The 14,900-nt window shown below is 37.8% G+C and overlaps 1 protein-coding gene across 1 annotated transcript in view; it reads right to left on the reverse strand.

Moving 5' to 3' along the window:
• Positions 1 to 14,900, reverse strand: part of SYNE1 (spectrin repeat containing, nuclear envelope 1) — a 407,398-nt gene that overhangs the window by 283,364 nt on the left and 109,134 nt on the right. Inside the window, exons 8-13 of the mRNA XM_014532125.1 lie at positions 14,594 to 14,790; positions 13,825 to 13,934; positions 9,616 to 9,666; positions 8,678 to 8,785; positions 6,719 to 6,856; positions 5,533 to 5,697 (exon numbers count right to left, since the gene is read on the reverse strand). Coding sequence (XP_014387611.1) covers positions 5,533 to 5,697; positions 6,719 to 6,856; positions 8,678 to 8,785; positions 9,616 to 9,666; positions 13,825 to 13,934; positions 14,594 to 14,790 — 769 coding nt within the window. The remainder of the gene's footprint in view (positions 1 to 5,532; positions 5,698 to 6,718; positions 6,857 to 8,677; positions 8,786 to 9,615; positions 9,667 to 13,824; positions 13,935 to 14,593; positions 14,791 to 14,900) is intronic.

Genomic DNA, 14,900 nt, shown 5'->3' on the forward strand with positions numbered 1-14,900 from the left:
GGGAGTGCCACTCAGCCAGAAGCTGGCTCATGGCTGGCCAGTGCAGTGGTGGTGGCAGGAGCCTCTCCCACCTCCGTGGCAGCACTAAGAATGTCCAACTAATGGTTTAGACCCGATCCCTTGGGGGCCTAAGCCTTTAGTTGGACATCCCCCAAGGTCTCCCTGGCTGCCAGAGGATGTCTGACTGCAAGCTTAGGCCTGATCCCCCGGGGAGTGGGCTTAAGTCAACAGGTGGACATCCCCCAAGGGGTCCTGGACTGTGAATGGGCGCAGGCCGGGCTGAGGGATTCCTCCCCCCCCCCTCCATGCTCGAGTGCACAAATTTTTGTGCACCAGGCCTCTAGTTATTAATAATAGGAAAGAAGCAAAAGGAAGGCCAGATATTATAGGCATGTCATTTGGGGCAGCTTCACTGGGAAGTTCAATTTCACACTCCCCATGGGATACTGGCCTAGTCCCTGCAAAACACTAGGGGAAGAAATCCAACAAAGAGAAGACAGACACATGCCCAGTAAAGTTGGGGTGACATAGAAAAGGTATTTGCCTGTCAATCACATCTGGGGACAGAGATGGTTGACCAGAATGGGTGTGGCCACTGCAAGTTCATCAACATTTGGAGATATATCTCTATATATCTCTATATATCTATAACTATATCTATATCTATATCTATATCTATATCTATATCTATATCTATATCTATCTATATCTATAGCTATATCTATACCTATAAGGAATTCTATCTCTTGTTGCCTTTGTTGCTTGGAGTACACTCTTTTGATTCACCTGTATTTGCCCCTATGTTCCACAGCTATTTGAACCCCACACACAATGGATTCACAGACTTTAGTGGGGAAACCAGGTAAACTAGCCTGATGCTGGACTGGACCCGGCACCAACATTGAAAGGAAGCTCTGAACACTGACTCTTATTTTAGCTCTACTAAAGCCCCAGCTACTAAAGTCCAGTCTCTTCTATGACTGGACTAAGGGAAATGGACACTTGAAAACTCAGAGGTGTAATTCCACAGAAATAAAGGTTCTACAATATTTCATCTTCCCATGAGGAACTCCGGAAATGCTTATCCTAGCGGTACCAAGAACCCCTCCCCCACAAGCAACCTGGGGAGACGAGCCCCTCTCCTATTCTGTAACAACAGGGGAGGTAATATGAGGCCTGAGAATTGGCCACTGAGTGAGGATCAAGGAGATCCCTGCTTGGGATGGACAGCATTGCTAGGGATAATTTGGTTGGAATGGGTTCTGGGAAGAATGGGGGAGAGTGTTTTGGAGCCAAAATGAAAGCATAGACAACGCTTTCCAAGAGCTTTGCTGTTGTAAAAGGAAAGAGGAAAAAATGGGCAGTAGCCAGATGGGAAAGTATAGTTAGGAAAGAGACATGTTTTCTTTATTTTATTTTTTTAAAGAAAAAGAATTTTTAAGATGAGAGAAATAGCAGCCTACTTTATGTGGGTAGGAAATATCCAGCAAAAGAGAGAGAAAAGCCATAGAGAAGGGGAGCCCTCGGGGAACTGCCCTCTGCAGAGGAGCAGGGAGGATGGGATCTAGAGCACGTGGGGCGGGTGGGCCTTCGCTCGGAGCACAGATGGTCCATCCATAGTAACAGAAGTGAGGACGGAGATCCAAGCACAGATGCACGTAGGTGGGATGCTATGGTCGTGGGAGCTTGCGGGAATTCTTTTTTGATTGCTTCTATTTTCCCAGAGAAATAGGAAGCCCTGTCAGCAGCTAAGAGTAAGGATGGGGGAGGAGGTGTGGAAGATTTGAGGAGACAAGGTATGAAATAGTTGTCCCAGGAACGGAGAGGGAATGGAGTCGGGAAATGCCTTTGGAGTGCCAGCAGCCTGAAGGGCCCACCTGGGTTAGTCATCGCGCCCGGGGTGATTTTCTGAGCCACAGTCAGCTGCGTGTGTGTGGGCAGGAGCTAGGCGGAGCGTGGGCTTTCACCAGGGCTGTGCTTTAACCAGGGGAGTAGGACAAAGTGAGACCTGGATGAGGTGGGCAGCGCGTGTACAAGGGATGATCTGAATGACTGAGAACTGAATTTAGCAGAGTACAAAGGGACCTAATTGATGGCACGGGGAGGATGCGGGCAGTAAAATGGCAGTAGGATAGGGCACAGAGGAAATGAAGACTTGGGATTGGGGCGACTTTGCGTGGACGGTGAGATGCTGAGAAACAGACTGTGGAGGGGTTTCAGTTACTAGTGATGACAAGGTCTAGACCAGGGGTGGGCAAACTTTTTGACTCGAGGGCCACAATGGGTTCTTAAACTGGACCGGAGGGCCGGAACAAAAGCATGGATGGAGTGTTTGGGTGAACTAATATAAATTCAAAGTAAACATCATTACATAAAAGGGTACGGTCTTTTTTTTTTTTAGTTTTATTCATTTCAAAAGGGCCGGATCCGGCCCACGGGCGGTAGTTTGCCCACGGCTGGAGACTGTGCCTGTGCAGTGAGTGGCTAGGTTAGGGTGCAGGATAGGGTCGCTCAGCCAGAGGAGAGGCTAGGATATTGGAAGATCACCTACAGGTTACTGAAGTTATTAAAAGTAATGGCTTGTGTTGTCATCCAGAGCATAAAATGTCCAAGAAAGGAAGGAAAGTGATCTAGGTAGTGTCAGTAACCATAGTGACGATGGTTAGAATCTGATGACTATTCTCATGATTCCTTAAGATGGAAAGCCTTACTTTGTCAAAGCAATGCTAATCAAAACTAATTAGGTTCAACCACTCTACATATATTATAATATGCAATAGTTTTGTGGGCACATTTTGAGCTTAGTACTTAAAAAACCTGGATTATCAGCTATGTGACCTTAGACAAGGCACATAACCTTTCTCTGCCCAAAGTTTACTTACCTGCAAAATAAGAATAATAATACCTATTTTTTTGTGTGGACGGTGAGATGCTGAGACAAGGCACATAACCTTTCTCTGCCAAAACTTTACTTACCTGCAAAATAAGAATAATAATACCTATTTCATATCCCCAATGTCAAGAGCTTAGCAAAATTAAGTACTTAGGACTGAAAGATGGCTAAATCCTCAAGTGTAATTAGCTATGATTATTGTTGTTAGCTTTCTAGATAACTGAGTATTAGGGCATCTGAAAAACAGAAAAGGTTATAGAGGTGTAGCTTGTTTTCCAGAATAAGCATGTTTCTACATACATATAAGTTAATTTAAAAAAATAATAAAAAAAACATTGGTCAAAACATAAAATGAACTCTTGAAAAAATATATTTATCTGAATTCAATTTTCAAAGACTGCTTATATACTAAGTAATGAAAGATTGTCATGTGTTATATTAAAAATGTGATGAATGCATAAAATCAAGAATTCTAAATCTTGAGGACATATTTAAGTTTTCATGGCATGAGCCGTAATTACTTTGGGACTGGGATGCGAAGATAATATTCTCAAACATTCTTGCTGACATATTGATGAGTCCTCTATTGTGCTTTTCTCAATTTCTGCATTTTCAAGTGAGCCCAATATAGCAGAGCAGAGTACTGATACCAAATTGATGAACTGATTTTTCTGCTTTTGAGAAAAGTCTATAATTTTAGTTATCCTAACCATGATTCACATTTCTCACATCACCAAAGCTTAGCTTACTATAGGCACCTAATAAATATATTTTGAATGAATGAAAATTTACCTTCTAATTGACAATTACATTGCTTTATGAGTCTACGACTTCAAATACCTATGCCCAGATCTAGTGTGAGTTCCTACCTCAGTAAAAAGATCATTCTGGAAACTTGTCTGGAACTTCATCTTAGCCCCTACCTGCCTCTTCTCGCTTCCTATTGTCTTCTCATCCCGCTCCCTAGCTTTCAGTCTAGTCCTGTCTGGTTTTCAGTCTCAGATAACCATCATCTCTGATTCCCCTTCCCCCTCTGCCCCACTCCAGTTCACTTCTGGTTTTCATGGTTGTTTACTGCTCTTTGGCAGAGAGATGCTTCCGGCTGCACACTTAGTGGTTGGCACAGGGTCTCTCTCTCTCCAGGGAGCCAGAAGAGACAGGAAGAATCATATAATCACTGAGAAGACTAACAGCATGCATCCAATTTAAATCCATACCCCATCAGGGGCAGATGCCGCCTAGAGTATACTCTGAATTAAGATTTCTGCTAAATCTCTCATGCTAGTAAACAGCATAGTTAATATTGTAGGGCATTTTCTCTTTGGTGGAGCATTCCAATTAGATGTAAGTCTTTTAATGAACCACAAACACATGCTGTTTCTCAAACCTCTGGATTGGAGGCACCTTCAGCAGTCTCCCTGGTGCGTATTAGCTGAACTGACACATTCACCCGCAATCTATAGGCATTCTACACTTACTGGTACAACCCTATGGGACTCCTTTTGTATGAAATATTCACATTGGTTAAGCATTGTTTTAATTGTTACAGGATTTACATGAAAACAATTTTGGAATTGTCTTTAGGGTGAACTGCTAATTGCTTAAAGTGGTATTATTAGGGTAACACTGCTTTAGCATTTCCCCCTATTTTTAATATACTGGGAATCTCAACATGGACGTGACCCAGGCTTTTCTGGAAGCCAAAATCCAATGAATAACAGTGTAACCAGGTGGGGAAACAACCACCAGCCTGCCTCCACCTGAATGCAATAGTATGGAACTAGGCAGGTGGCTGTAGAAACTGATCCCATTAATGGGCCCACTCCAAATACAGTGGGGCCTTGACTTACGAGTGTCCCGACTAACGAGTTTTTCGAGATACGAGCCGTCTCTCGGCCGATTTTTTGCTTTGAGTTGCGAGCTAAAATTCGGGTTACGAGCCAGCTTCAGATACCCCACCGCTAGTTGGCGCAGAGAACGTCACAGTGAACGCCACAACATCAGCCTAGCATCACGTGTCTCACTCGTTCACTTTTTTATTTGACATACGAGCAATTTGAGTTACGAGCTCCGTCACGGAATGAATCAAACTCATAGTCAAGGCCCCACTGTACGCACGGCACAATCTTTATTCCATTCAGCTTATTCTACAGTAAGTTTCAGTTTAGCACTAACGCCATTTTTTGGTGGATTTTTTTGTTGTTACGTGACATCTACAAAAATCATGACTTCTATAAAAGCAATAACTAAATATTTGTGTTCCGGGTTATTTAAAAGTCACGAAGCCTCGGAGCTGTATACACAGTGCAACATCTCTGAATCAGTAGGAATGGACGCTCGGGAAGCCCGGTCAGTGTGAGTTCTAAACAGGCCACATCTCCACACCACATTATGCTGGAACCAAGGTCGGCAAACTGCGGCTCGCGAGCCACATGGGGCTCTTTGGCCCCTTGAGTGTGGCTCTTCCTAAGCCTTAGGAGTACCCTAATTAAGTTAATAACAATTACCTACCTATATAGTTTAAGTTTAAAAAATTTGGCTCTCAAAAGAAATTTCAATCGTACTGTTGATATTTGGCTCTGTTGACTAATGAGTTTGCCGACCACTGTGCTGGAAGGTCTCCTGATCAGCGTTTTTACCTTGTGCTGCTCACGCTTCCGCTGTATTGTGTTGGCGGTTTCCTCATGGACCTGCTGAGTGGTTATTTCCTCCCGCAGGGCCACCTCTGCTCTGTACAACCAGGCACCTATAGTGCCCAGAGGCGCAGGGAGAGATTTATCCAGCTGTATATGCCAATCAAAGAGCTGAAATGCAAAAGAAGAAAGACCGAATTATCTCTAATACAGAGGCAATTCCTAAAATTCCCCCAAATGATTTTAAAGCCTACATAAAGCTTTACGTTAATCATTTCAGGTTAACTTAATAAATATCAAGGAAGAAATTATCTGTGTTCAATCTGATGCTTTGAGAATGGGGAGGAAATTGCAGTACAAGGACTGGGGTGCGGACATGCTCAGGGATGCAGGAATTTATGCACCAGCTCATGTGGATCACCCCACATGCCAGGAATCGGAAAAACCAGGGTCATCTAGACATCTCTGGAGGCAGACAAGTGTTCAGGATTCTTTTTATAATTATATAATTCTGAACCATGTCTGCATGTCTTCCACTTCAGTCAGTTCTCAAACACCTTTTTCCAGCTTGATGGAATGCCAGATAGAATGGGGTAAGGTACTTAGAAACTAAGCCAGTTTTTGATGAAATTTATGGCAAAAATAGATTATAGAAACAAAGAAAATAGGGAAGTTCAAGGCAAATAGCCCCATTAGTGGTAGAAATGTCACAGGTTTTGAAATCTTGGTCTTTAAGTTTGCAAAAGTTACTGAGCAATTTTCCTTCAGGTGCATGAAAGACCAGATAAGAAGATAGGTTAAATTAAAGAATATAAAAATGAATGTGAATATGGGGATATTATTAACTACTGATGAAACATGATTATGGAAAATGGAGAAGTTGTGAAGGCTCCAGTGTTAAACAACCCAGAGTTAATTTGTGTAAAGTGGGAAGTAGCCCTCATGGTCTTCCAAGATTTCAGTCTGTCATGTGGTCAATGGTGACAGCCCATGTAGGGCAGCCGAGGCAGGACAGGTGTTATAGTAGCACTTCCATTAACTTAAAGGACAAAGATTCTCCCACAGTAAAGCCTTTCCTACCTCAGGCAGAGGCAGGAGACCTGATGCAACATCACAGTGTAGAAAAGGATGATGGAAAATGTTCTTGACTAAACTACGTGAGCCCCATGAAGTTAATCATGGGGGAACTCACCCTGGAGGACACTCGATCCCAGGACTGTTTCACTAATGCTTGGTCAAGTGACAATTTACCGTCTCTCTGTAATGGTTGTATTAAATGTTCAATCTGTTTCCTTTTCATTTCATATTGGACTCTGAAGTGCTTGAATGACTAGAAGAGGAAAAACAGCAACAACATGGCAACGAGTCAAAAAAAGCAAAGGAAACGACATTTCCTAAATAACGTTCTTTTATATTTGGATAACACTCAATATATGTTGTTGATAATAACAATAACAGACGTGATAAGAATAGCAGCTACCATTCGTCTTGCCTGACCATGAGCCAGGCCCCAGGCTATGTACTTTCTACACATTTTATCGTAAATTAATACATCCTAAAAGGTGACGCCATGTTCACATGTGAATTGAAAATACCACTAACATGTGCAGTGATGTTAAAGAACATGAGGCTGGCCCTACAGAATTTAACAGGTAACAAACACATCTAAAAGAATGTCTAAATCTCAGAGTGAACACACATGTAAATCTACGTAAAGAACACTGGGGGGAGATGGTGAATCAATATTTTACCACAGGTACTCCTATTCCTGTAACTTAATGTAATAAAAAATTACCAAAACATAAAATCAATCTTCAATTTTATTCCACAAAATTCTATGCATGGAAAAACTGGAAAATACCCTATTGTTTGAAAGTGGAAACAGATAGAAAATGTTGATGACACACAAACCCACAAACAAAAGGAAATGTTCCCTCTGTTCAGATTTCAGATGATCTCTAACCCTATTTCACAAAACTGGTGATCACATTGGCCCAGAGGAGTGTTTCTGCTTTGTGCTTTTCTAATCCTTTGGTTCTGATTTCTAAAATAGCACCTGTGCAACAGGTACTTTTACAACTTGAAATTTCGTTTATGACAATTTATGCTAAAACTAAAACTCACTAATGGACCAAATAAGTACATGTACTCCATCCTTGCATTTCTATTCTCAATTTACTGGTTTAATCATTTATTTTAATGGAGCTCGTCCCAGAAAATTTTATTTTTTGGGGGAAAAGATTACATTGAATTTCAAAGCAAAAAAAAAAAGCATATCCTACACATTGTCCGCTTTGCCAACTTTATCAAATGTCGTATCGGTGGCATCATCCATCTAAATTCAGGCACACTTTATAGATATGGTTATATGAAGTCACACACTAATGCAATAGATAAATCTTTTATTGTTTGCCATGTTGACTCTCACATCATGATACCTTTTTTGTAGTGCAAATGATTGAAATATAATGTACAATATAGTATAGCTTTGCTACTAAAATGCAACACTACCTTAAATATGATGAAAATGTCAATGCTGCATAGAATAAGTCACAATTTCATTGGGAAACCTGTCGCATGATTTTGTGTCTTGGAAGTAGAAATTGGAAGCAAGTCCAGTTAATAACAGTGTAACATGACTGGGGCAAACAACCACCAGCCTGGCCTCACCTGAATGCAATCGTGTGGAACTAGGCAGGTGGCTGTAGAAACTGGTCCCATTAATGGGCCCACTCCAAATATGCACGGCACAATCCTGTATTCAATTCCACTTATTCTATAGTATTTTTTAATTTGGTATTGAAACCATTTTTTGGTGGATTTCTTTTGTTGTTATGTGACATCTGCAAAATCATGACTTCTATAAAAACAACTAGGTATTTGTGTTCTGGGTTATTTATAAGACTCCGAGTTCTGGAAAAGTCACGCAGTCTCAGAGCTGTATACACAGTGTGGACCCACACAATTCAAACCACTTATTTATGTAGAAACACAATTATTAAATCACATGCAAGCAAGATAATGCGCATGATTTCTTTATGGACTTTTTTTCATTCATCTCACTTGAAATATTAAACATAGATTAAATGACATATATGAATCTTACTCATGCAAAGCTTTTAAAAACTGCAGTCTCTTTTTCATGCATTACCTGATATTTATCCTGCAAGTTTGCTTCTGTCATCTGTGCCCTTGTCAAATCTCTTTCGAATTGCTCTATCCAAACTTTCGTTTCCTTCAGCATTAGCCTGTCTTCTCTCTAGGAACCGGCAGATGTTATAATTTTATTAGTAACTGTGCATTTAATTGCTGATTGATACCAGATTGATCCTAGAGTAGACGTAATATTCAATCATTCAATTGTCTCTGAAAACTCTTCTCTCTCCCCACCATCACGCCTCATTGGAGAATAAAAATCAAGAGTGAATTCTGTAAAAGTACATTAATTTTATTTGAATACTAAAATTATCTCTATTTTTTCTCTCAAAAAAAAACACACACACACTAATTTAATTAAGAAAATGTTTACAAAAAGGGAATGTCTTCAAGGGAATGGTTGAAGTAGAAAAGTATATTGGGTGTATTCCCAGCAAGAACATTTTACTAAACCGTGTGAACTTTACTAAACCATGTGACCCAATATTGGGCAGAAGAGATGCGATTCACTCAGGATTATAAATTGAATGAATACTTACCTATTTCAATTAATGACTTCCTTCTTAATTATTTAAAATATAAAAAAGTCTTTAATTTGTATTTTCCATTTCAAATATAATAAAAACAAATATTATCACTGTAAGGTTTCATTTTTATTAGTGCTATTAAGTGTTATTCAAGAGGTATTAATTGATGTCATTATATATTTAAAGATTAGTGGAAAAGTCCATGGGAGTGGCTTAGACTGTAATTAACATTCTATAATAATTACATGTGTTATTTGTTCTAATAGAAAGAAAAAGAAAACAACAGAATTAAGGTATTAAAATAAATGTGTATATAAAAGCAGATACATGCAAAAGAATGGCTAACTAACTATGGAATGGAGGATGCTTGAAAGAAGTCACTAATTCAAGATTACTTAAATCTTACCTTAAGATTTTGGATAGAATTTGCAAAAAGTAGGAAATCTGGAAATATTTCCTAACAATATGAAAAGATAATATATAGGAAAATAATATAAATCAGGGACAAAATTATATAGGAAACAAGAAAAGAACAATGGGGAAGCATTTGTCTATAAATAAATAGATACTAATTTTAAGGGTATAGTTACTTTAAGATGTTTTTCATCGTTTTTTAAAAATATATTTTTATTGATTTCAGAGAGGAAGGAAGAGGGAGAGAGAAATAGAAACATCCATGATGAGAGAGAATCATGAATTGGCTGCCTCCTGCACGCCCCCTACTGGGGATTGAGCCCACAACCCAGGCATGTGCCCTTGACCTGAATTGAACCTGGGACCTTTCAGTTCACAGGCTGACGCTCTATCCACTGAGCCAAACCGGCTAGGGCTTCATCAGTTTTTTGTGTGTGTGTTTCTGTTTTGTTTTCATAACTTTTGAAGTATCAAATGTTTGAATCCAATAAGGCAATGTAGTATTCTGGCATTTGATGTTTTCATTTTAATTTGTAATAGTCATATATGGCAATATATGCATTTTATAAATGTCTTTTATAAATGCATTTTGAAATTTTAAACTTTTTAAAAGAATAATGTAGCCTGGCTGGCATGGCTCAGCGGTTGAGCGTCAACTGTAAACCTGGAGGTCATGGTTCGCTTCCCCGTCAGGGCACAGGCCGGGTGTGCAGGAGGCAGCCAATCAGTGATTCTCATCGTTGATGTTTCTGTTTCTCTCTCCCTTCCTCTTTGAAATCAATAAAAAATAATAATAAATAAAAAAGAACAATGTCAAGAAAAGGTATGTGGATTTATTTATTCTCTCTAAAAATATGATCAGAGTATGCATCTCTCTCTGTCTCTATATCAACAATTAAGGCTATGCTGTGCTTCTGAAAGCAGCCAGTAATATTTGTTGCAATGAGAGAAGGAATAAGTGATAAACAACTGAACGTTTAATTGGTGAGACACATGGATCAATAGGACTATTTTTTTTTAATTTACCATTGAGTACTGATTATCCAAGGAATATCTTTAGCTAAAAGTTTCTTTATCTGTCTTATTGATTGAGGTAGAAAAATTATTGTGTATATTCCAAGAAAGAAAATTTCATTTAAAATGGTATCTAATTTAAATAAAATTATTCAAATAAATTCATAAAGAGGACATAGAAATCAATTACACCAAAAATGGAAACCTGGTAGATATATTGATGCCAATATTTTAAAAATTGATTAAAAAAAACACTATTTACTAAGACTTGCGTAGACAAGTACTGAGTGTTTGAAGAGATGGCATCAATAGCCCCCACAGGGATAGTCTATAAAATCTTCATGGTTCATGAGGCAGAATTAGGAGGTCATTTAGCTTCATTAAATGACTTTACATCATGAAAATATACATTTTTCTACTCAAAATAATCATTTTAGGTGGTTATGCCCAACTTCACAAATGCCACATTAAAAAGGGGCAAAGTTTAAAATATATTTTTCTCAAAATTAATTTTTAAAATAACCCTGTAGAAATCACTCGCATCCACTTTTTAGGGAAGGGACAGAGGGTATTTTTAGAAGAACAATCAGAACTTTTTTTTCAGATAATGAGAATGATCTCAGGGAAATAAAGCCTCTTTAGTAAAGTACATTAACAAGCTTATGCCAGGAGTGTGTGTGTGTGTGTGTGTGTGTGTGTTTCAAGTCTCTAAGAGTTTTTGTTTTAAATTCCTGTTCGTGAGCATTAGGAAAGCACCTCCTTTTGTTCCTCAGACTTTCCCAGCCACCAAATTTACTCATCCAGAGAGATGATTAATGTCAGAAATTAAAATACTACGAACTCTAAAACCAGATCAGAAATAAATCCAATTGGGTAACATAAAGACGTTAGATTTAAAAATCAGAGGGGAAGCTGGTTTTCTCAATGCTGTGTTGTCTAAAGTGCTTTCTTTAGAGTTTCTCATTTACACAGCAGCACCCCTGCCTGATTATATTCTCAAAAACCCAGAGATCTCCCAATGGCCCTAAGCACGTGACTGGAGATCTATGCTGGGATTTGCACAGAGTCTGAGCTTTGGCCTCCTGAGATGGTCTGTAGGGACAATTACTCTGCTAGCCATAGGTAAGTTAGTCACTCAGGTGGTCCATGCTTCTGCCCTAATCCTGGCAAGGAACAAAAAAGGTTTCCTGAATCTGTAGTTTTTAAGAAACTACTATAATTCTATCAAATGCCGGATTAACTTCATCCAAGCAACCAGTGACAGGGGTTCTGCTTAATTCTCTTATGAAGTCGCTGATTTCTATTAGTGCAAAGCCTTTTCCTATTTGAAAAGTTTGGGCTGTGTTCCCCTGGGCTTTTCCCTCCTCAAACCTGTTTCTGAGTTTATTTCAAAAACCTATTTTATTTTGTTCTTTTGTTTTTGCTGTTGCTCTTCATCGTGTTCTCAAACTGCTCTGAAAACTCTAGATGAGATTTAAGCAATAAAGACAGAGGGATTGTTTTTAACACCTTTTGAAAATTCCATTTGTTACTTTCCCTGGTGTCGTTTTGCCTTATAATAAATTATCCATAATAAAAAAATACTACTTTTAACAAATTAGAAAAACGGTAATATCCATTGTTGTTGAAGCCTGAGAAAACAGGCTTTCTGGTGAACTAGCTAAAGTATAAAATGGGATAAACTTTCCTACAAGGGATTTGAAAAGAAAAAAGTTTCAAAAAGCATTAAAAATCTGTTAGTCTTTAGCCTAGGAGGTACATCTCTAAGACAGAACTATAAAACAATGCTTTATTGAAAAATTGTTGACAGAAGCATTGTTAATATCAGCAAAAAATCAGAAATTTCCAAAAATTAAAATTGAATAAATAAATTACTGTACATATATAAGAAGACCTAGAGAGAATGACATTGAAAAGTTTTGTACAATGAAAAGGAAATTTAAAATTGTATGTATACTGTGATTCTATTTTTGTTAAAATATTATATGGCTGCTCTGAAAACTCTAGATGAGATGTAAGCAATAAAGACAGAGGGATTGTTTTTAACACATTTTGAAAATTCCATTTGTTACTACTTTCCCTGGTGTTGTTTTGCCTTATAATAAATTATCCATAATAAAAAAATTACTACTTTTAACAAATTAGGAAAACGGTAATATCCATTGTTGTTAAAGCCTGAGAAAACAGGCTTTCTGGTGAACTAGCTAAAGTATAAAAGAGGGTAAACTTTCCTACAAGGGATTTGAAAAGAAAAAAGTTTCAAAAAGCATTAAAAATCTGTTAGTCTTTAGCCTAGGAGGTACATCTCTAAGACAGAACTATAAAACAATGCTTTATTGAAAAATTGTTGACAGAAGCATTGTTAATATCAGCAAAAAATCAGAAATTTCCAAAAATTAAAATTGAATAAATAAATTACTGTACATATATAAGAAGACCTAGAGAGAATGACATTGAAAAGTTTTGTACAATGAAAAGGAAATTTAAAATTGTATGTATACTGTGATTCTATTTTTGTTAAAATATTATATGTGCCTATAAATACATAGAGAAATGTTTGGATATCACACTAACACATTAAATTATTTTCTAGAATACATTCTCTGTAGAAGGTCGAACAGAGATAATTTCTTTTTTTTCAAATTTTGTTTTTAATTATTACAATAAGCATATGTCATGTGAGCAGTTTGAAAATATGTAAATGTTATTTAAATATTGAAAGGCTAAAAAATCTAACCATGGTGAATAGTTAGAACTTTTACAGATTTGCCCTGTGTGATGTGAACAGTAATTTATATAATAAAGTCTAAAAGTCAAAATTAGTTTTCATCAGATTGAATAGAACAGTGGATTCAAGATCTAGATGCACAAATGATGAGATGGATACGAAATGCCTTTCATCCTTAAATTACTAAAATAATGTTTCCCAACACCAATATCTTTCCTCAATTTTAACTTATCAGTGTTACATTTCCAGCACTTAATATTGCCTTTTCTGTCATAGTCAACATACAAATCAGAGAAGTCTTTCCCTCCGATCACCTCCAAAATCGGTGATATCTATTCTTTACTCAGTTGCTCAATATAAATAGGCATTACAATTTAACTTTTTGGAAACAGCATGCTTAAATATCTGAGTTACTGTCATTGCGTGCATATCAATACTTAAAGGAAAGCCAATACTTACATCATTCTCTAGCCCATCAGTGCCTGTATTGTGGACGTCAGGATAGTGTTTCAGAAACTGGGCTACATAGGTCATAATAGACTTCTCATCTGGTTTATCCACATCAACATCTGGAAAAACCAAAACCAAATTAATTTATGTTAATTAGATTATAATGATACAAGCTTTGAAATCTAGCCAATCTACCAAAAACACTATACTAAAGGCAGAAGAAAAACATAATTGACATTTAGAAATATTTTTGGGGGACAAATGTAGTCTGAATCATACATGGTAGAAATTGTATAATTCATAAAGATGACATTTTAAGAGCTTTTAGAAAAGTAGTACTTGTTTCACTGAAATCTCAACATTAATTGATCAAAACCCTGAGATACTATTTGGCTATTCAGTCATTCTTCTAATTAATAAAATACACAAAATAGGTAAGTTTCAGAATTGCGGTGAGTGGGTAGCATTTAAAACACAGACGTGGCACTTAATAACAAGTGACTATCTAGCTTGCATAACTACATCTGGCCAAATATAGACCTCCCCCCCAAATATAGAGCCACGATATCAAAGTGTCATTTGGAGCGATAGAGCTGTAGTGTGTTACCAAATATAGCAGTAAATATTTTTCAAAATGAAAATCAATACAGGGAGATATTATTTATATTTGTGCTGTTCTCAAATTCTCTGTCCTATCAGAGAGTCATGAAAATCATGTGTAATTTCTGTGTGTAAAACATACAAGTCTACTGAGTTGGGCAAACGCTATTGAATGTACCTTCAGGATCTAGTAACCTGGGGATCCCCAGCTCCGTTTCAGCAATGGTGAAAGCCTCCTCCAGGTTTTCTCGGTTGGACCTTCCTTTCACCCTCTCCAAGTCCACTAGCTCTGGCCGTATAGCATGGATGACTGAATGAAAGGCAACCCCGTTCCTCCAACTCCGCCCAAAGTCTTTGATTTCTATTCCAGTCTGCCTTCATGAGATTAAAAAAATAGAAAGATGTCACAGTCTGAATAGATAATATTCATTTTTTCTCAAGGCCTCGCGCAGAATCCAATGCTCTTAAGCAATAAATGATACGGG

This window comes from Myotis brandtii, unplaced genomic scaffold, assembly GCF_000412655.1.
Source record: "Myotis brandtii unplaced genomic scaffold, ASM41265v1 scaffold847, whole genome shotgun sequence".
In the NCBI taxonomy this organism is placed as follows: domain Eukaryota; kingdom Metazoa; phylum Chordata; class Mammalia; order Chiroptera; family Vespertilionidae; genus Myotis; species Myotis brandtii.